The sequence below is a fragment of the Bidens hawaiensis genome, unplaced genomic scaffold (assembly GCF_021521415.1).
Source record: "Bidens hawaiensis isolate Kalapana, Puna unplaced genomic scaffold, B.hawaiensis_p1.1 tig00000458_1, whole genome shotgun sequence".
NCBI lineage: Eukaryota > Viridiplantae > Streptophyta > Magnoliopsida > Asterales > Asteraceae > Bidens > Bidens hawaiensis.
This window is the reverse complement of record NW_027491030.1, coordinates 4,217,824-4,240,437: the sequence shown is the minus strand read 5'-3', so window position 1 is coordinate 4,240,437 and position 22,614 is coordinate 4,217,824. Positions and strand designations below refer to the sequence as shown.

The window sequence follows — 22,614 nt, the reverse complement described above, 5'->3', positions numbered from 1 at the left end:
TACCATAGTTAAATGCATTTGTGCATTATGTTGTACTGTTAGCTATATATGATTATATTTTCTTTATTTATATTTATTGGTATGTGTTCTACTAGGAGACATCACAACGGGTTAAAACATATATTTCAGATATGAAATATATGTGTTTATATTTTACTAACCCATCAAAACAAGTTTAGTTAGTCTTGTTTATGCAAAGAAACACATCAAGGTCATAGTGTTTACCAGATGAAGCAATAGAAGTTTCCACGTGAAGATCATACAACATTATTCAACTTAAAGATTCAAATGTCAAGTGACGAAGACGCCAATGATTGACTACAAAAGTTTTGGGTAACTTTCACAGAAGATCGATATATACCATTTTAAAGGATATATAAATCAGGGGGAGACAATACGCGTTGCACTCTTTTTCCCTTAGCTATGGTTTTGTCCCACTGGGTTTTCCTAGCAAGGTTTTTAATGAGGCAACATCTCCAAGCGTATTGAGTTGATAACCAAGGGGGAGTGTTATAAATATATATTATTGTGCTTATCAATACCAAATATAGTTAGGCTTTTTCTCCAAGTTATCTTCTCCTATATATGCATATCATTGTATCATATTATATGACACACCTATTAATGAAATCATCATCTTTCTCCCTACATCTCTTTCTCACATGTTTGGCTATTAAGCTTGTTTCAGAACACCAATATTCTTTTTCTTTTGTTTTTGTCCAACAGATTGTATACTCTATCCATTCCAAAGTTACCTTAAAACACACATATAATTTTATTATTTATAGATGTGTAAATAATGTAGATAGAATCCTACGTGATGTAGTTAAATTTAAATAAGTGGTCATAATAGCCTATTGTTACATATGTTTTAACTTAGATACCAATGTTTTAAAAACCGGTATTTTACTTGTATCGGATTGGGCTAAAAAATGGTATAACTGGTTGAACCGGGTTATACCAGGAGGTTCAACCGGTTGAATAGTTTACCTTATAAATTTCATATAAATATAACTTTAATCCAAAAATAACCCAAAACTAAATGATTTCATAACAAAAATAATTTAAAAGTTAATCTATATTAAAAAAATAATGCAAAGGCACTCAACTTTAAAAAAAATAGTCCTAAAGTTTACACGTTTGAATGTTAATTGTTGGGTTAAAAGTAATTTTGAAAAAATATAGGCGGCAAAAATCAAAAGTTTTCCGGATTTAAAACCGGGTTGCCGGTAAAAACCGGTATTTTAGACAAAAACCGCTGGTACGATGTTCTAGCAAACCGGTGAAAAATACCAGACTCAAAATACCGGTCTGCTGTGCGAAATCCGGTTTAACCGATATTTAAAACACTGTAAGATACATAAAAAAATCACTGTCTTGTAACAGAACCTAATTTGTTCAACAAACATGTTCTTTTATTTAGCAATTTTTCATCTTTTGTTTGGTATTCGTCGCAACGCACAACTTATACTATTAGTATAGGTTTGACGTATAAAGACAGAGAAAACGAAAATGTTACGATACCATTTTGCTTATACAACTACATTTTTTAATTTTCTTAATCGTTTCGTGAGTTTGATCATATAAAAAGTAAATAAATAACATGAATAATCATTTTAAAACCAAAATAAATTACTACATTATTTTATCAGAAACAAATATTATTATTATTATTATTATTATTATTATTATTATTATTATTATTATTATTATTATTATATAACGTCTAGAGATTCATGCAGAAATCCACCAAACCTCCGCTCAACTCTTCCCGGCCATCCATAACCGCTCCTATTTCCTCACCAATTGAAACACACTCCTCTCTCTTCTTTCCACCACAATATATTATAATAATAAAACAAATCACTTCATCTCACTCCATCAATGGCTGCTGCTGTTTAATCCAAACAGCTTAAAGCCTAGATAGATTTGATACTGTGGTCTGTGCATGTTGCACGTATCATCTGACAACAACACACTCACTCCATATAATGTTGGCAAAAGAAGAAGAGATGTGTGTTGAAGATGAGTGGGGAGATCTTATTACCACTCCGAATCGGTTAATTCCGAACGAGTTTTTTGTGTTGAAGGGTGATGAGAGAGTTCGGGTGGGTTCACGTTCGAGTTCGGTGTGGTCCCAGTTTGTTACGGCGCCCGAGGATATTAGTATGGACTCGTTGCTTGGTTCGCCCACTATGCTCCCTAATCGGCAGGTAGAATTAGAATTGTTGACGAGCCGAGCAGCTTGCGAGCAGGGGTGTAAATGTATTAGCAATTAATATATTTACATACGTTTTTAATTATATTTATATAGGCGAGCTTTGGATCGAGCTCGGTTGTGCAGTGTGAAATTAATAAATAGAAGCTTAAAAGAGGTAAAACTAAATTAAAAAGCTCGATAACAAAACGAGCTTTTACTTGAGGCTCTGGATCAACTTGAGCTCGAAAAAGGTTGGCTTGTTTCGAGCTTTTTATCGATCTGAGCTCGAGCTCTTGTAAGTCAAAGCGAGCCGAGCTCGGCTGGTGAGTTGTATTTGCGATATCGGGATTGGCTGGTTTATTAGTAATTAATATATTTACATACATTTTTAATTATATTTGTATATTTGAGGATAGTATCTTAAACGAGCTCGAGGTTCGGCTCGAGCTTGGCTGTGGAGTGTGAAATTAATATATAGAAATCTAAAAGAGGTAAAACTAAAAAATATATAGGCTTGTAAGGCTTGATGAGCCTAAACGAGCTTCCCATACTAGGCTTCACCTCGGGCTCAATAACAAAACATGCTTTTATTTGAGGCTCGGGATCAGCATGAGCTCGAAAAATTCGGCTTGTTTCGAGCTTTTTATCGATCCGAGCTCAAGCTCTTGTAAGTCAAAACAAGCCGAGCTCGAGTCTTGTATGGGAAGCTCGTTTAAGCTCAGCGAGCCTTGTATATTTTTAAGTTTTACCTCTTTTGGACTTCTATTTATTAGTTTGACATAGCACAGTCGAGCTTGAGTTGAGGTTCGGCTTGTTTAAGGTACGGCACAAGTTTGAGCTTCGGTTAGGCTCAATTATGGTTTTTCTCAAATATATAACTATAACTAAAAACGTATGTAAATTAAATATTAAACGAGCCTAGCCCGAGCCTGAAAAGCATTTCACGAGCCGAGCTCGAGCTCGAGCTCTCATAAGTCAAAATGAGCTCGAGCTCGAGTTGAGTTTTGGCTCGTTTAAGGTACTACTACGAGTTCGAGCTTCGCTTAGGCTCAATTAAGGTTTTTTTCTCAAAATATACAACTATAACTAAAAACGTATGTAAATTAATTAATAAACGAGCCTAGCCCGAGCCTGAAAAACATTTCACGAGCCGAGCTCGAGCTCTCATAAGTCAAAATGTTTTGAGCTCGAGCCTAGTCTGGTTTAGTTGGGCTCGTTTACACCATTCTTGAGTTTAAGATTACCAATAATTAGTATGATTTTCAAAGTGATCGCTATGAAAGAATTAGAATCAGATAATCAAATAACCAATAATTATTATGATTTTTTTACCCTAAATATTTAGAACAACTGAATCATAATCATTTTCCATTATGAGTTCTTACAATCAGAAGACCATCAAATATACTTCTTGTTTACTCATGATTAATGACATGATACTTTACTTATTAAACATGACAAGAAAAATTGTAAGCATTACATAAATTTGAATCACTATTTGCATGCTTGTTTGTTAAATGCATTCCAAAAAGATGATGTTTGACACATTTGTGATAACACATGCTGTAAAGTTGTAAAGTATAACAAGTTTTTAGAATACTTGTAAAGGGTGTTAGACAAGTATTTGTGCAGTACAAGCATTACCTATATATATTAATTAGTGATAAGGTTGCTTTTACCTCTTTTACTTTTGGATTAACATATTGTAGCATCCAACCCCTCATATCAAACTTACATGGGTCACACTAGGCCTGTAAACGAACTGAACGTACATGGACCGAACAAGCACGAACAAGGGTATGTTCCTGTTCGTTTATTTAACTTTAAACGAACACGAACACTTAATCGAACAAATATTTGGTGTTCATGTTCGTTTGTTTAAAACAATGAACATGTTCGTGTTCATGTATGTTCGTTTATTTAAAATCTAAATGAGCAGTTCACGAACATAAATGAACATAATTGAACATATATGAACCTAATTAAATGAACACAAACAAACATAAATGAACACAAAGAAACATAAACGGACATAAATACACATATATGAACAAACATAAACGAACGTATACAAACGTTCACTAACATAAGTGAATTAATGAAACATGTGAAACTTTTTGTTCATGTTCGTTCGTTTAATTAAATGAACACAAACTTTTTGTTCATGTTCGTTCGTTTATTAAGTAAACGAACTTCCCGACAAACGGTTCACGGATAATTCACTGAACGCTCGGTTCGTTTACAGGCCTAGTCACACACAAAGTTTCTTTTTCTTCTCTTTTTACTCAAAATTACATTTATTTTATATACTGAAAGTCTTGATTTTTACCATTGTGTAATTTTTCTTATTTACAGAATTCTCCTACTGATGGAACTCTTCTTTTCCCACCTATGAATCCGGAAATTTTAGGCATGGATTCAGCATTTGATGACAGCAGCTGTTACAGTAATTCTTTATTTTGGCCATGCATTCCAGACCTACAAAATCAGGTAAATATTATTATAATTATAAATATATATATTATTAGTGGTTTATGGAAAACTTTGCATGAGCAGTGCACTTTTCCTTTATAAAAACAGACCATCAAAGTTGTGTAATTTCAAGTATGGCCACTATTAAGGCTTTTTATAGCAGACTTTTTATGTTAATAAATTGACCACAAAAGTTTTGTGTTTTAAAATTTGGTCACAAAGGTTCTTTTTTTTAATCTTATTAATTCAAATTACTATAGTTTAATTTTTTATAAATTAACCATAAAATTTTTGTACTTTGGTGGATAGCCACAAAGTTTTTTACCTTTCTATTTTAATTTCTTAAAAAAGCTAAAACGAAGGTGTGCTTAATTTTTTTCTCATATATATTTTGTGACAGACTGATACCGATATTTATCTTTATGGTTTTTAGTTGATGTAAAAAGCGTGTCGGTACCATTTTCGTATATCTCGCTTTATTCATTTCTATTGTTTTCGGCTTAATTTTTTTCTCGTATATATTATGTGACAGACTGATACCGATATTTGTTGTCATGGTTTTCAGTTGATGTAAAACACACGTCGGTACCATTTTCGCATATCATGACTTTATTCGTTTCTATTGTTTTCGGCATATCACAAATTCCTCTAGTTATTATTTCATTATATAATCCTCTTTAATTTCATCTTAAAGTTAATGTTAACATGAACTTGGACCTCATGCAGCCACCAATACCATCTGCATTCCCAGGGGCAATTCCGGAACAAACTGTCACAAAAAACTTTGTTACCAATATGCATGCTTCTGAAGGACTTAAACCTATGAAAACAACTGCTAAACCATCTCAAACTAATAACCAAATGTCACCAATCATACAACCTAAAGACACAAACATGCGGAATTCAGAAGACGGATACAACTGGAGAAAATACGGACAAAAACAAGTCAAAGGTAGCGAGTATCCTCGAAGCTACTACAAATGCACGCATCCGAGTTGTCAAGTTAAGAAAAAAGTGGAACGTTCGCACGACGGTCATGTGACTGAGATCATATACAAAGGTGCTCATAATCATCAAAGTCAACGCAATGTTAACGGGCCAACTGACAGTAATGCTGCAAACTATCAAACACCAGAAGGCGTGGACTTGTCGAATTCGACATCAATGGTTACTGATAGTTCTGATTTAATGTCACATGCTCCAGAGTTTTCATCTTTGAATGCTAGTTATGATGTTAATGAAGATGGGATCCACATTGGAACAGGAGATGATGCTGATGAAGATAAATCAGATTTGAAAAGGAGGTGGTTTTTCTTATCCCATGTAGATGCACTTTCTAAATATTGTTTTATTAAAGGATGATTTTTAGCGTGTATATTGTTTGGCAAATACCATAAAAAACTAACATATTTTCTGTTTTTTTCTCATAACAGTCTCGAACAATAGTTTTAGCATATTTAGGTTCTTTTTTCTTATCATAAATGTCCCTTAACATGTTAAGTTTGAAAAAAAAATTTTCTTAATTATGATTGGATGAAACCATGAAAACATTATTTGACAAGTTTTCTTGTGATTAAAATATATGTTTTTAACCTTTTAACAATTTTAAACGTATACAAATCATTTTATATGTTTTTACTTAGTTTTCAGTTACGTCATCCGCGCTCATGTACTTTTATTATATTGTTTTTGAAAGACTATTTGTTATTATTAACTTAGTGAATTAAATAGAAAAAGAAAAAACATACGTTGAACGGGCTTTGCCTTGCCATGTTTCCAATTTAAAACATAATTCGTCTCAACTATTTTTTCACATAGTATTAATAAGTAAAAAAAATACAGTTATGTTCAATTTTAGCATGCGGAGGGACTTTAACGGGTAAAAAATTGTTGAGGGACTTTTATGCGGGAAAAAAAATATGTTTGTTTTTCTTTTATTAAAAGTTGTATTAATTTCAGGAAAAAAGGAAACTTTATACTGGATACAAGTTTGGTATCACGAGCTATGCGTGAACCGAGAGTGGTGATTCGAATCGATAGTGAGATTGATATACTTGATGATGGTTATCGTTGGAGGAAGTACGGGCAAAAGGTTGTTAAAGGAAACCCAAATCCCAGGTAATAATTAATTTATTTTAAGATTCTTTTTTTAATAAATTTAACACATTTGACACGTTAAAGATAAAACATAACAGGAGCTACTATAAATGCACAACTACTGGCTGCCCGGTGAGAAAACATGTGGAACGAGCCTCTGATGATTTAAAAGCGGTTCTTACAACATACGAAGGAAAACACAACCATGAACTACCTGCAGCCAGAAACAGCACCCACGGCTCAGCTGCCAACACGCCTAACCAACCACTATCCAAACTCACTAACATCCCCAAACCCGAACCACTAGTCCAAGATCTTCATCTTCGTTATAACGAAAAGTTTAACACCGGTCATATTCCATCAAACTTTCTTGGTAGTTTTGATCCGTTATCTTTTAATCCTATTCTACCCGATTTCCCAATGTCCCTACCGCCTTCTGCGTCCATGGTTCATAACGGTTTTGGTTTTAATAACAACGGAAAACATGCTCATGATGGTTTCCTTAAACCAAAACTCGAGCAGGATCACAGTTTTTACGACGGTTTTGATGCATCGTTGAGGTATTGTCGCGCGCTTCCAAATTTTCAGTCTTAAGTTTGAGATTTTAGAATTTATTCATTATTTGTTTTAGAGTAGGACTGAGTTCTAACTCTAGGTGTTAAGACTTAAAGAGGCCCATTGGTCTTGATTCATTTGTTTTTTTTAGTTTTGTTGTTTCATTCTGTAGTGAAGGATTTTGCAGCCCTTCATACTTTATTAAGACTGATTATGCGATCGTTAGTTCGTTTTGAGTTTAAATAACATTGACCCGTTCGATATTATATCGTATAACTTGTTTTACTACATTCGATAGTTTGAATCTTATTATTCGTGTATCATACAATCTCTTAAAAAGTGATTTATCCACACAAAGATGAAAAATCGATAGCATGTGTTTGTTAACGCATATTTGATTATCTTAAGATTCTAGTATTCACATGTGAACTAACCAAAGATAAGGTCGATTATGTTGTGATCGTCGCATGAATATGAATGTCATTGTGTGCGCGTGTTCTAGAGGCCAAAAGGCTCCTTTTGACTTATGAGAGCTCGAGCTCGGCATGTGAGTTGTTTTTTCAAGCTCGGGCACAGCTATTTTACTATTTATAAATTAACTTGTATAAGTTTTTGATTTTTGTTAAATATTTTTTTAGAAACCTTAAACGAGCCGCTCGGCTCGAGTTTGTGTAGTACCTTAAACGAGCCAAATTATATAAGTTTTTAATTATTTTTTAGAAAAACCTTAAACGAGCCTAAGCTCGGCTTGAGCTTATGTAGTAGTCTAGTACCTTAAACGAGCCAAAGCTCGGCTTGAGCTTATGTAGTAGTCTAGTACCTTAAACGAGCCAAAGCTCGTCCATGCAGCATGAAATTAATACATAGATATCCAACAGAGGTAAAGGTTAAATATACACCAGGCTCAAGCTCGGGCTCGATAACTAAATGAGCTTTATTTCAGGCTCGAGCTCAAAACGTGGCTCATTTTGAGCTTCTTATCGATCCGAGCTCAAGTAGCTCATCTCGTATGTACCCTTATTCATGTCAACAATTCACAAACTCTTTGTTTTCCCCAAAGTTAGAGTAATCCATCCAATTACCTTCATAACAACTTAAACCAATGGTTGGATATAATGTTCAAATGAAACTTATCATTAATCATCATAGTTTAACCAAATGAAAGAAGATGGATCTAAACATAGGTTATCTAAGATTTGTGTGACGCATCTTCTCTCTATAGCAATCTTCTTCGTTTTTGGAACCGTATCCATGATATTGATAGATCGACGTTTGAAGGCTTTGTCGAAGGTATGATACATCATATGCTTCCAAGAACTTTATGTCTGTGTCTCGTGATTTTACGCCTGCATGAAACTTGTATTCATCCAACACCGACGATAAACACCAGTTTTGTAACTTCCTTAACGACCCCACAACACAACCCGTTCGATGCTGCCATCATAACACATTTATTCGAATTTTTAAAAACCGACACTTATTAACTGATTTTTGCAACTATGTGAAAACATGACATGTTACATACCTTTCCTTGTTTGCAATGTATTAAAACGGGATGGATTCGTACATCTGGAAAAAGAAAACATGCGTGTACTTGATACGACAATTTTTTTCTATAACGATTATAGTGAAACTTTGTATTTAACTTTCAGTATATATACCGATCAAAAGTTTCAAGGTCTCCGTTATAAAGTTCCTTAAAATGTCTTGAGAAAGCTCCTGCGTGTTTATATCATACCCAAATCAATATAAAGAAGATTGTTAAAACATATAGTTTGGTAAAGAAAATATATATAGAATGACGTTCGTTTAAGAATCAATAATATGTTAAAAACCACCATATACACATAATATAACTGTATCTACCGCTTTAAATGTAACACACAAAACGGTCATGTAACATCCTTTGTTTATCTTCCACTAACTTATGTTTATTTTTATGCACTACAGTTCTCAAGTTATTATTCATTATTCTTTTGAAATTCTTTTTAGAACCAATAATTAAGAACCGCACTATGCAATTGTACTTCTTATTCTTAACATATTATTGGTTCTGAAACAAACACACATTGTAACTTGTTGGTCACATTAACAAAGAAACAAACCTTCGTGCCATCAATCGCAAATTGATATAAGCGAATATTATTCGCTTTTAGGAACTCCAAATTCTCCTTCGGATAGGGTTCCGGGCACAAATATCTACATCATCAAATACCATAAAAAAAAAATAGACCCTTAATATAATACATAAAAAAAATTCTTAAACTATATTAAATAATAATAATTTCGAGCAAGGTGGAGCGCTGGCCTACGCGGTCCCTGACCATAGTACCTTACCCCCTAATATAAATATATATAAAAAAAACTCAAACTATATTAAATAATAATAATTTTGGGCAACGTGAAGCGCATTGCCTAGACGGTCCGCCACGATACCTTATCCCCTAATATAAATATATAAGAAAAACTTAAACTATATTAAATAATAATAATAATTTCGGGCAACGGAGTATAGGGACTAGGCGGCCCTCCACCATAGTACTTTACCCCTCTTGAGGGGGCCTAGGCGGTCCCCACCTTAGTACTTACCCCTCCTTTAGGCGGGCCCTATCCATAAAAAAAATGTTACAAAATCAACCGACTCACATGATAGATCGAAGCTGTAGGGTCTTAAGAAAGGCGAAATTCGAAGGTTGAGGAAACCCAGATCGGTAAACCCGATCTTCAACATTAGCAAAATTAACCGGTGGCACGAGTGGTTCTTCCGTGCCACCGGTTAATTTCGAGACCATCAATACCATCGTTAATAATATTATAATATTTCGTTGAATCAAGAGGAAAAAGATGATGAATCAATCCATGATGCTGAGTTTTATGATTATTGGGGGTGGGAAGATCAAAGAAAACAGTATTATTATTCCTCCCCCAATTAATATTATTTGTGCTTTCTCTTTCCTTTAAAATTGCATTTTATTTTTTTGGAAGTTGTTTTTCTTGGATCCATGAGAACGATTCATTTGTTAGGATTTGTTCTAGCTTGATGAGTTGTACCTATTGCATCATGTGTTGTACGGGTTTTTGACTTGTGTTGGATGATTGTTAAAATGTGGAATCCCTTGATAAGTGGCGTGTTTAACAGGATTTAGTTAAATGTTTAAACCTAAGATTATATTTAAATCAAAATAATGTGTAAAAACTGATTACAACTTTATATAAAATTTCAAATTTTAAATTTCATATTACAAAGGGATAAGTAGATATATGCTAAGATACCTTTGTACCCAAATAATACTTTACGGCATTGTATGCACGCGCTCGTATACGACAAAGGTGTGCATAAAATAATATACCGGAAGAAAAAAACAATAGTTAGGTTTTATGTTTGTAATTCGTGTCTTAACATGTTTATCAGGTTTGAAGCGACGCGCTTGACAAAAGTATCAAACATGAATACGACTCGTTTAACTATTTTATATGACATGACTATTAGACAGTTATAAGTTTCATGTACCAATAGATGAAACCTTAACAGGAGCCCGGAATAGCGAAAAATAGTATGTTCCAATAGATCCCAAAACTGAAGTGACTAAACTGGCTCAACCACCAATGGACAAAAGTTTTGCTTTCCACAAAAATAGCCTCTTTTTGTACTTTTTAATAATCGGATTCCACCAAATAATGCGCGCCATATCTTCCTCCACTGGGATACCCAAATAGGTGAACGACAAGGATCCAACTTTAAATCTCGAATAATTAGCTAAGGATCCAACTGTACCTAAGATTATATTTAAAATCAAGATAATCGTATTTGATGTATACTAATGGATCACAACTTTATATGAAACTAGTTTGTATTCCCTGTATTACGGGGTTATTTTACATTATTCGTTTATAATATTTCTATATTTTTTTTGAATTTTAATTTTATTTATTGTAAAATAAAATAAAATTAGCATGTCCAAAATTTGGGAGAAAAGGTTAGCATGTCCTCTCGTCAGAGACCGGTGTTAGAATGTTTTCAGGCTCCTCATGCTCAAGACTTTTTGACTGTCACCCCCATCGAAGGGTTAGGCCAGCACATGTCAGTAGTGGAGTACCAAGCCATTCTTAAATATCGGTTAATGATCCCCTTGTTCCCAGTTGATGAGCCCTGCCCGATTTGTCGTAAGGCGTGTTTAGACAATTTTGGTGAACATGCGGTTCATTGCAAAGAACTCCCGGGATTTAAATATAGACATGATTTGGTCAGGGATGTCATTTTTGATGTGTTAAAACGAGCGGGAATCTCGACAAGAAAAGAGGCTCTTGTGAATTTCTTGTCGGATCCGCGTGAAGGAAGGTCTACTCTCCGACCAGCGGACATTCTTGTGTTTGGATGGGCCGGGTGGAAGCATGCTTGTGTGGACCTTACTAGGGTGTCCCCTCTTGTCGGGCTTAGTTACACCGGGTTTGTTGCTAGGCAGGCCGTGTTAAAGGCAGAAGCAGGATAAATTGTTAAGCACGAGAAGGCGTATGTGGAGAATCAGCACGCCTTCATTCCTTTTGCTTTTGATACATTTGGGTCTCTTGCTCCTGATGCTGCTACGTTTCTAAAAAGAGTTCAGCGGGTCGTGCACAGTAACTCAACGACGCCAAAGAACGATAATTTTATTTTCAGTAGGATCGGTTTTGCCATTCAAAAGGGGGTGACGGCGCAGCTTGTTGCCCGCTTACCTGCCTCTTTATTGTAATTGGATCCTTTTATTTTGAAATGTTGGGATTATATTTATTGTAAAAAAAAGTTAATAATATACCTAATATTTGATGATGAAAGCGGTTCACAATTAAATAAGATGTTATAAACTATTTAAGGGCTATCTAGATTTGGTGAGACCCATGATCCGCTATTTTTTACTATAAAATTGTTTCTCAATTATAAATAATATCTTTTAAAAAAGTAATTAGATGTTAATTTTGTATCTCTATTTTTTACTATAAAATTGTTTCTCAAATATTTGTAGTTATGAGTTATGATATATGGTTTATTGTAAGATAGTTTGATGTAGAAGATAATAAGAATTTAAAGATCTTCCTACATAGTAATTATTTTACTTTACCATTCATTCGTTATCTTAGTTAATATATTTATAACTATATGAACTTTTTTATATGTATATGTTGAGAAACAAAGGACATACAAAATATGTAAAAAACATATATAACTTTTTCAAAGCTACACATGAATAGCTTGAATCATGTCAAATTTTCTGAAATGAAACATTATCACACACAACAACCAGATTGGTTCACACAACAACTAGTCTTCATACAACTTTATAGAAGTATATAGTATCCTATGTACACTAGTGTGTTTCATATATGTCATCTCGTATACAATCGTATCATTTTTCTGTAACTTCGGGTGACTTACATGATGTATTTTGTGTATCTTGAGTTACATTTGTTGGTACAACGGGAGCACGTTCCTCAACCCGAGCCATGGAATCAGGACAGAGTGAGAGAATGTCGGTGAATGCCAAGTGGTTGCAACCATTGGCAACTTGGGTCAAGGGTCCATCGAACCCAATGTGTGTTACATGTTTTACATCCGTCGGAAGGCCAATCTCAAGCTCCATTCCTTGATCATTCACCTCCTCCTTGTTTACTAACATCGCAATTCAAATGAGTAAAACAATATCGTATAGACATTATTGATAACTCTATATGGGTAATACAGGTTAGAACTCTTATATCATACTGATTGCATAAAATAAAATACTAAATAAAGGAAAATGTATTTAATTTTGCAAGTTATAAATTTAAATATGGTATATTGAATTTTAATAATCCAAATTTTGGTTATTGACCGATCATAATTTCCAACTAGAGAAATTTTTTAAGTTAATCTCAACTTTCACCATATTGGCCTCTACCGAGTCTTTTTCTAACGAGTAACGAGGACTAACCCGGTTAGTTTTAGAGCAGAATATGTCATTTCTTCAAATTGATGTGGACAAATGAAAATGGTAATTAAACTTAAAAACTCACCACCATCGCCATCGACGTTGCCACCGCCACCACCCAGATTACATGTTTATGAAGGGAGTGTTTGAAAATTCATGCGATTGTTATTATAATATATAAAGTTATGAAAAAAGAATAATAATACATATTCTAATATTATATAAAGTTACAAATAAAAAACATATATAAAATAATTATAAATATATATAAATGGATTAATAAATAGTAAACAAGATGAGATCGAGCTTGAAAACCACTCATAAGCTAAGCTCGAGCTCAAGCTCTATGTAAGTTAAACAAGTCGCCTAGTCGATCTTAGCTCGTTTTGGAGAAGAAAGTTAAACATGGTTTTATAACGGAAGTTTTGTTTTACCCCCCTCAACTTAGAGAAATGACATATTTTGCTTCAAAACTTACTAGGTTAGTCTCGGTTAGCAAAAGGCTCAGTGAAGGCCAATATGGTGAAAGTTGGTATTAACATATAGGAATTTCTTAAGTTGAGATTAATTTTGACGAAAAGGTTTATTAAAATCCAATATCCCTTTAAATATTAATATAAATATAAATACCAATGAAATATTGAAATAAACTAAAAAAAGAAGAAACAGCATAACGTAAAGAACCACTCCAAGTTACAACCATGTGTTTTCTTCACCGGACATATTCGAGTAGGCTAAGTTTAAAGTCACAAAAAGCTACATTTTTTCTATATATTATAATTAAGCCTTTAGAAAAGAGAAGATTATTATTAGTCATGACTTACCAAGTGATTGAGACAAGCTTTTAATGGTTTGAGTGATCCTGTGAAACCCAATGTATATATTAGGTTTTGATAGTATGGGAAACTTGGACATACCCTTCACCATTTCATCATTTGATGTGCCTTTAGCTTCTTTAACAACTTCCAATGACCTACCAACTATAAAACACATCAAAATTTAATTATACCCCTTGTAGGAAAAATGTAGTCAATATCATGTCTTCGTGATTCTTCGTATAAGGGATGTTCATAAACCGATTAAACAATTAAAACTGAAGCAAGCCGGTTGGTTCGGCCAGTTTGAGTAATAAGTTCGGTTCATGGTTTGTTTAAGCATCATTTTTTTTATTTTTATTTTTGAAATATGTAGTTATGTATATGTATTATATTCATCATTTTAAAAATTTGGGTGCATAAACAATTTTGAAAACTATAAAAATAAAATTGGCCAAACCCATGCCAACCAATCCAACATGGCTGGTTTGGTTTGTCATTTCTTGATACCATAGTTAACTATTGAGCCTAATTTTATTATTTTTCAATCCAATTGAATGAATAATGAACACCCTGATTCATATTGATCTAATTATTTCTCTTTTTCTTTGAAAAAGATCGGGCTTCTAGTTGGATTTTCACGTGTTATCCAAAATTTTGACCTAATCATTTTGCTTCATACATGCATATACAAAATATGTATGCTTACCCGTGTGAGTGGCTCTGATATGTTCCTTTGGTCGTCTTTCATGCTGTATACAAACGGATACACTCGAAGAATTGACACAACCAGCGGTAAATGGGAAGATTACAAGGCGTTCCATTCGGTCTTTCATTATAAAGATGGATGAGAAGTTGATGAGGGAGTTATGAGGTAGGTTATATAATGGAGTATTTGTGTATGCTTTATAGTTAAGATATACCATATAATCTTTTTGGACATCAAATGTGATTTAAGGATACTCAGAATTAGAATATTGTACTTGTAATGCAAAGTCAAAAACCCTTTTGAGTTCAACTTTGAGTTTAAAGATTTGAGTTAGGTAGAGAGATTAAAAGGTCTTGCCAACTAAAGTAGTGCATGCAGCCAAAACTTAATGTTGATTTTCTAAGTTAATGAAACACTCAACAACTCCACCCACATCTTTAGATTTTTAGGGCATGGGCATTTCATGTTTTAATAGGATTATATTTGTTTGATATAAAACATATAAATTAATGAAAAAAGTTAAACAATGGCATCACAAATTATATGAACATAAAGATCTATACAGTTTACTAGCTAAACTTCAAGTGAAGATATATTAAAAATAAATAAAATAAAGAACTTAGCACGGTAGATTATATATTATTACAAATTACAATTCAAAATTTGTTACAATCCCATTTCAAAATTAAAAGATAGACCGACATGTCACTGTCAAGGCCGTCCTCAAGAATCGTAAAAAGCTTTTGGGTTGGTGACGAGTAAAAATGAAGGCTCCTAAGTATAACATTTTTTTATTTGGTTATAAACTTTTAAATGGACTTAAATTGAGTAAATGGTTTATAACATGAGCTTAAATGCGCATAATTCTATTTTTCTTTTTTAAAATGGGCTTAAAACTAAGTTATGGAATTGTTAATTCTCTAAATACACAGATTATATATTCTAAAATTACTTGCCTCCCTATGAGATCGGGCTAGAAACCGTCGCCCACCCGTCCCTCCCAGGACCGGCCATGGTCACGGTCTATCTTTCCGTTCTCAACCAATCTTATTTTAAAGAAACACAATGATAAATAATATCGAAAAATAGGTATAAAAATTTAGTGAAACTTGGAATGAAAGTTATGATATTATGTGTATGTTGAATCTTTCCTTTTGAGGCACTTTGTATTCCTATTATAAGAAAATAAGTAAGATAAAAGGAGCCAAAACACTTAAATTGGACGCCACTGCCATCACCACAACTCAAAGAGTGTTTCACCAGCAAAACCATAGAGAATGATTGTGGATTTGAAAGTGTTTTCATGGTCCATGCACTTAAATTAATTGCTCAACGGTAATTAAGTTATATTTATTATTAATTTTAGTTACACATGAAATAAGTTTAGTGTTTAGATATGTTGTCTTAGTCTTTATGACTTTATATGTGACATATATCGTTGTCTTGTATTATATAGTACGGAACAAATACAAAGTGAGTTTTGTCTAAAATATATTTTGCATGCTTGATCAAATTAATTCAACATTTAGGTTTTTTTACCCCTTTAAACACCATTGTGTTCCAATTTTTTTAAACTCAAGTAACTTTTATATGCTTTATTATTTTAAGAAAAATAATATTATAAAATCGAGAAATTTAGTCGTTTAATATAATCATTTGATATTGTTATGTGTATATCTTTTAAAAATGACATATTTTTTTTTTCAAAAAACGATAATGCAATAATGTGTGAATCTGTCTTGTTAAACCATCCAATTATCAGTTTTTATCCGAGTCATATGCCAAACGTAAACTATGATTTATCTAATCTCATTAGCTAGCATGTCACTCCCTACTAACTACATATAGGTGACTTAATCACATTAAGTAGTTTTTTTCCGTGTCCCTTTTATCTCTTTAATTATAGTATGTATCTAAATTGTAAAAATTATTTCTTAGCCTCTCAATTATGACTTCATTATTGATAGTCTTTTATGGACTTTATGTAAATTTAAAACTTACATTGCATGTAATGAACATTATAAAACATCCATATGTGAAAGAGAGAGGCTAATGTAGTGCTGATAAAGAGGAGTTAGAAGGAGAAAATAAAGCGAAAATCCGTCACCAAACGACTTGAGATATTATTATATTTTTAAGGAAAATCGGTTTTAAATAATCCCAACTATGCCCTATTGGTAAATAACAGTCACAACTTCAAACTTGTCTGATAGCGATACCAACTAAAAGGGTATTTGTTTATAACGGACCCACGACTAACGGATGTTAACTCCGTTAGTCTGTTGCTTACGTGGCATGCCTACGTGTTGGGATTATTTAAAACCAATTTTCCTATTTTTAATTATTATTATTTTTTAAAAACTATATCATATCTCGTATTAAAATGAAAGATGAAATTCGTGACTTCAAGTGCATTCAAAGAATCTGAAGGGGTGTGTTTAATACTATACCTAGGTTGCATCCATATGCCTTTCGAAAGAGGTTCTCCATCAAGCATACATATGTCATACTAGATGTGCCACAATTACATATAAGTTAATATGATATCTCGTGTATAAAAATCTAGTCTTTCTCACCTAATCAATAATATCTAGGTGTATAAATGGTGCTCCATCATTTAGATTTGAGTGTTTAAATCACACTAGGTATACCAGTGGAAATATGAGTAGATCAGGAGTCATTACAAAAAAAAATTAACAAAAAATAAAATAAAATATTTTTTAAAATAAAAAGAAATTAAAAAATAAAATGTGTGTTAAGGATTTGAGTTATGCACTTATGCCATATGCAAGGTTATTGGTTCGAATCTCGAGTTCATCCGGGTTTTCGTCCTACCGTGTGTTACGCATCGTGGCAATAAAACGATTATCAAGTGACAACTAACGACATTAACGAAGTTTCATTGAGGCCCGGGTGGCCCCGACCCCCTGTTTTTGTGCGCAACAGTGTAAATTTATCCGTTTTCGGTCGAAAAATTTTATACGTAGTGTAAATTTAGCCTTTTTTTGGCCGGAAATTTGAGCCCGCACCCCCCTCGTTTGTGAAAATTTTGTATACATTTCGAGCCCCCCCCCCCCCCCCCCCCGGTGCCTCAGTCCAAGCTTCGCCCTGACTAATATGGTTTCCTGGGGGGTTCGCCAAAGCCAGGCTCTGAACCTAGAGTGGACCCAGCTAAAATAACATTGTCTAGCCAAAGTGAAACAAGTGGGCAACAGAATTCTCCAATTCAGGAAGTACGGTGGCCTAAAACACAACGTAAAGAAAAAAAAAAGTTAAAACAGTAATTTACCAATTTACCCCTCCTATTTTGGTCCAAGTCTAGACCATTTCCTGTGAACCTTCTTTTCCCCCAAAACTGATCTCAATTCTACAAACATTTGGTCCAAATTAATAAATAATCCACAATATCATATCAATTACCCCAAGCAATCAATTAATCGATCCAATAATTAACTAAATTCTTCAGAGATCACATTCACATATGGCGAAACGATCAGGATCCGTTAGAAGACGAGACGACGACTCGGTTCTAACTCGGGCCGTTGACTCAGTCTTTCGATTCGTTCGATTTGCTGAGTTTGAGATATTATTCGTTCTCTTCTTCCTCATTGCTTTCATCATGTTCAAAGATCTCGTAAGTTTCTTTTTATTTCGTTCTAATTTTATACCTCAATTTTTTATGATTAATAGCTTTTTAGGTTTTTTATTTATTTTTAATAATTTAATTGCTAAAGTTTTGAGGAAAATAATAAATAATAATAATAATAATAATAATGCTACAATATATAATATTAAAGCTCGAAGAACTTGATTTAAAACAGACTCAGTTGAGTTGTGGTTATTTTTTAACAGAGCCAAACTCGACACAAGCTCTGCTCGATTGTAGGCTCGTTTAACTTTAAAATCGAGCTCAAGCCTAGCTGAACTGCCTCATTTAATTTCGAGCTTGGCTCGAATCTGGTTCGACTCGTGAACAGCTATTGACAGTGACATGCTAGTGACTAACCCTAGGGGTGCAAACGAGCGGAGATGCTCACAAGCTACTCGAGATCGGATCGATTAAAAGTTTCAGCCAAGCCGGGACTGAAATAAAGCTTTTTAGCTATTGAGTTTGAGCTCGAGCCTAACCGCTCACGAGCTACTCGAGATCGGATCGACGAGCCGAGCTTGACCAAAAGTAAAGCTCGTTTAGTTATCGAGCATGAGCTTGATTTGAGCGTTGGCTCGTTTAAGGTACGGAACACGAGCTCAAGCCGAGCTTAATGCCACGGGGTCATCTTTTGAGGCCCCGGTGCCAGCCAATCCGCCTTGTTATGATTAGGCGAGCAGCAACAGTTCGCAACCAATGATGCATGCGGTGCATCCGTGCCCGATGAAGTGGGGGATTAGCTAGGAAACCCGAGCGTTCAAGCACATACATAGCAAAACGATCATCAAACAGTTGGTCTGTGACATTAGGCTCGTTAAGGTTTTTCTTCAAATATTTATAAATTAACGATGTTTGTAAATTAATTAATAAGTTATGAACAAGCCGGCCTCGAGCTTTAGAGAAAGAGCTTGAAACGAGACTACTCAATCTCGGCTAGTTTACACCCTAGTTAAAACTAATTATTTGGTATTTTATAATAAGTTAGGTCTAAAAAATTTGCCATTTAAAGTGTTAATTTGTGTAGAAGGTGGTCAATTTATAGGTTGATATATGATTACCATGTTTGAATATGTGAAGTAAGATTTACATGTGTTTATTAAGTAATATACTGAATTAGTATTTCAATGAATGATGCCTTTCTCTTCTTTGATTCTAGATACAAAAGATGGAATGTTTATATTGTTTGGGCTTGCTTATCAAAACAACTTATCTGCTTATTGCTATTTTTAAAAGCCGATAAAAACTTTTGTGTGTTTGGATGAAAAATAGTGTTTATGCCTAAATAAGTTGTTTTGAATAAGCAGTTTAGAATTTTGTATGTCAAACTGATTATTCTAGGCTATGTTGTCAAAAACCTTTCGGGCATGCGCCTAAACTCTTAGGTGAGGCGCACGGAAAGCGCCTCACAGCATCTATACACCTTATTTATCCCGAGCCCTCACTTTTAACAAGTTATTGGTAGATTTTCACAAGTTATATGTGTAGCTGTAGTTGTTATCATTTGGTTAAAGCCTTAAAGGTTTATTAGCTGCCTATTATAGTGAAACCCACAGATGTTATGGTGTTTGGGTGTTTACCAAATTTATGTTTTTTGAACTCGGCATATAATTTTATAAAAAGTTGACATTTATGTGAAAGTAATGAGATGGTTTTTGAAAACAGAAATAAGATCCTTTTTAGTCAGGAATCAGGTTAAAAGAACGCGTAAATAAGTAAATATATTTTACCTGTAAATCATCAGTGCAGCTGGTATAGAACTCAATGTCCAAAGCCGAATGTGTTTATCCACACCTTAGAAACTGATTCATGCGATTTCACGTCGCTAAAATCAGGTTTTTAGCTCCTAAGCGAACATCGAAACACCCCTTTAGTTCATATGGAATTAGAAAGGGTGTTTGGGATTGCTTATCAGAACTGCTTATATTCTTACTGTGTTTTGAGGGTGTTGTAGATTTATTATCCAATATGTTTATTTGATTAAGTTATTTATTCAATTATATTTATTTCAAGAGGCAACAAACAGATAAACGATTTTAATGTTCGCTCCCGAACACCCTTTAGGGGGTGTTTGGGATTGCTTGTTTTATTTCCTTATGACTTTAACTTGTAAGTTATAAGGTGTTTGGGAAGGTTAAACTTTGTGAGTGTATAAGTCATAAGTTACAACTTTGTAACTTATAAATTATGACTTATGCCTTAGTTATCATAATTCAATAATCAACTGTAATAAAATGTTTCGATTGATGAATGTATTGCAGACATCGAGACCGGAGTATAATCAGATTCTGGTGAAGAAACCTGGAGGACCAGATTGGTGGTTGTCTTAGAAGATGATGTAATCAGACTGGCATTTTGTAAGGTGTTTTATAAAGCAATATATTGGAAATAAATACTAGTTTTCTTGTTTTTTGATGAACATGAAGTATGAATCATGTAGTATATGAAGAACTTTCAAAAGATGTTCATTAGTGTGTTGGATACTTGGATTTATAAAACCACTTGTCAATTTTACTTCGTATGCTATGAAAGATTTAAGATTTTTTTTTCATATAGTCACGGGCAAGGTCCGTGAGACAACGCTAGGCACCTGCGGACCTTACCCTGTCATCCGCGGAACAGTCCCCAAACATGTCACAATAAGCACGTGGGTGCCCCCCCGCGGGCGCAAGACTTATCACCTGCGGAAGAGAAATAGTACGTAAGGCTAGTTCCCAGGCCAATCACAGTGACAGATTCCTATAAGTGAACTAGTAGAAAAATGGCCACAAGTGCGCGATTGGCCTATCAGGAAACCGCCAACGATGTACCTTCAAGTGATAGCCGTCACTATCCACTAGCTGTCACATTCAATTAGAAATCTTAAACATGTTCCACCACAAGAATAGAAAGTTCCATTGAATACTACAAATACTATGTTTAGACTAACGGTTAAAGGATCCACATTCTCTCACTCTTACAGTTATTCTTTCAATACTCGTACTGATTTGACATGTCGGAGGGTGGTTACGAGAAGACATCCCCCCCCCCTAAAACCCACCACCACACCCTATTCCTCTTCTCGTAATGAGCTCACAGTGTTATGTTTTGTAGGTTTGATCGGTGTCAACTTGTGGAGATCATATTACATAACCCCCGACTGAGATATTAGGTTAACTCTCCTAGGGTTGAACTAGTGTTTCTTCAAATTCGATTCTAAAAGAGAGGACTAGTTTCAATCTTTTTGCGAATAAAATCAAAATAGCGCTTAAAAGAAAAAAAATGTGTTCAATTTACGAACTCTCCCTCTTTTAGTTTTGGTGTCATTTGACCTTGAGCCTTAATGAACCACATGTGATATCCTTCATAAATTATTTGATCTCTTCACTCTCAACCATATCTTATAATTTACAAATCTCCCTCACAATTTTTTAGAGGATGGGCTAGGAATGCTCTAACCATAGCAAGACATGTGAACAAGTAAATATCCAACGGGTTTGGGTTGGGTATATCCATCATGTATTGTTAATAAACTAATGGGTATATACCCAAACCCGACACGGGTTTGGGATGAGCTTTGATAATCGAGTATGGATTTGAGAATACCTAAACCTGACTCATTGTTATCCATATTCTCAGGGCTGGCCCGGTCCATGCATAAGGTGTACAACTGCACATAGCCCACCCTCCCATGAGCCATAATTGTTAAAATATTACATATTTTATATATAAATTTATTTTAATTTAATACAAAAGCCTACTAAAACGGTCCACATCAGAGCGTTATGGAGAAGGATTTGAAGCCCCTTCATAGTGAACATCAATTTTTGTTTCAAAGAGTCAACTCCGCATGCCACATCAGATTTTAAACCAATCTACAAAAAATATATATTTCTTCTCCAGTGGTTATTACCTAGTTTGTATTTTAAACTGTCACCTCATCACCTATTTTTCCCTTTATTTAATCTAAATCAATTTATAACATTTATAGTTAATTATTTTATATTTCACATATATTAAATCATTAAATAATAAAAAAACAAGTCCTGGAAAAAACAACACTTTAAAGTATTGGTAACTGGAAGACGCATCATTGACAATTCTAACAAAAAGTGTACGACTCATCCGAAATCGATGTTTAAATATGTGTTAGGGGTACACCGGTATAAGAGCAAAGTAGTCGTTCCAAAGACGCGTAC

The 22,614-nt window shown here is 34.0% G+C and overlaps 3 protein-coding genes across 3 annotated transcripts; 1 reads left to right on the top strand and 2 right to left on the bottom strand.

Annotated features, from left to right (window-relative positions):
* The first annotated feature begins 1,991 nt into the window (after positions 1-1,991).
* Positions 1,992-7,623, top strand: LOC143625876 (WRKY transcription factor SUSIBA2-like). The gene is made up of 5 exons (XM_077096101.1): positions 1,992-2,213; positions 4,556-4,690; positions 5,399-5,976; positions 6,632-6,790; positions 6,868-7,623. Exons 1-5 carry the CDS (start codon positions 1,992-1,994, stop codon positions 7,361-7,363), a joined length of 1,590 nt encoding a protein of 529 aa, XP_076952216.1. The 3' UTR covers positions 7,364-7,623.
* An 846-nt stretch (positions 7,624-8,469) lies between these two features.
* Positions 8,470-10,125, bottom strand: LOC143625869 (inositol diphosphatase DSP3-like). Its single transcript, XM_077096095.1, has 5 exons — positions 9,971-10,125; positions 9,430-9,523; positions 8,986-9,043; positions 8,850-8,893; positions 8,470-8,758 (listed from the first exon to the last, which is right to left on the bottom strand). Exons 1-5 carry the CDS (start codon positions 10,123-10,125, stop codon positions 8,510-8,512), a joined length of 600 nt encoding a protein of 199 aa, XP_076952210.1. The 3' UTR covers positions 8,470-8,509.
* Positions 10,126-12,607: 2,482 nt separating this feature from the next.
* Positions 12,608-15,242, bottom strand: LOC143627173 (CRIB domain-containing protein RIC4-like). Its single transcript, XM_077097059.1, has 3 exons — positions 14,791-15,242; positions 14,091-14,246; positions 12,608-12,968 (listed from the first exon to the last, which is right to left on the bottom strand). The coding sequence occupies exons 1-3, from the start codon at positions 15,005-15,007 to the stop codon at positions 12,706-12,708; spliced, it is 636 nt and encodes a 211-aa protein (XP_076953174.1). The 5' UTR covers positions 15,008-15,242; the 3' UTR covers positions 12,608-12,705.
* Between the last annotated feature and the right edge of the window lie 7,372 nt (positions 15,243-22,614).

What these genes read in the sequence shown, in the direction of transcription:
- LOC143627173 (XM_077097059.1), bottom strand. Translation starts at nt 15,007, where the DNA reads ATGGTATATCTTAACTATAAAGCATACACAAATACTCCATTATATAAC. An exon ending in TATCAGAGCCACTCACACGG is followed by an intron (nt 14,247 to 14,790) that starts GTAAGCATACAT and finishes TGTGTTTTATAG; the next exon opens with TTGGTAGGTCATTGGAAGTT. An exon ending in AAGCTTGTCTCAATCACTTG is followed by an intron (nt 12,969 to 14,090) that starts GTAAGTCATGAC and finishes TTGCGATGTTAG; the next exon opens with TAAACAAGGAGGAGGTGAAT.
- LOC143625876 (XM_077096101.1), top strand. Translation starts at nt 1,992, where the DNA reads ATGTTGGCAAAAGAAGAAGAGATGTGTGTTGAAGATGAGTGGGGAGAT. An exon ending in TTCCAGACCTACAAAATCAG is followed by an intron (nt 4,691 to 5,398) that starts GTAAATATTATT and finishes GACCTCATGCAG; the next exon opens with CCACCAATACCATCTGCATT. An exon ending in AAAGGAAACCCAAATCCCAG is followed by an intron (nt 6,791 to 6,867) that starts GTAATAATTAAT and finishes AAAACATAACAG; the next exon opens with GAGCTACTATAAATGCACAA.
- LOC143625869 (XM_077096095.1), bottom strand. Translation starts at nt 10,125, where the DNA reads ATGGTATTGATGGTCTCGAAATTAACCGGTGGCACGGAAGAACCACTC. An exon ending in CTACAGCTTCGATCTATCAT is followed by an intron (nt 9,524 to 9,970) that starts GTGAGTCGGTTG and finishes TTGATGATGTAG; the next exon opens with ATATTTGTGCCCGGAACCCT. An exon ending in TTGCGATTGATGGCACGAAG is followed by an intron (nt 9,044 to 9,429) that starts GTTTGTTTCTTT and finishes ATAAACACGCAG; the next exon opens with GAGCTTTCTCAAGACATTTT.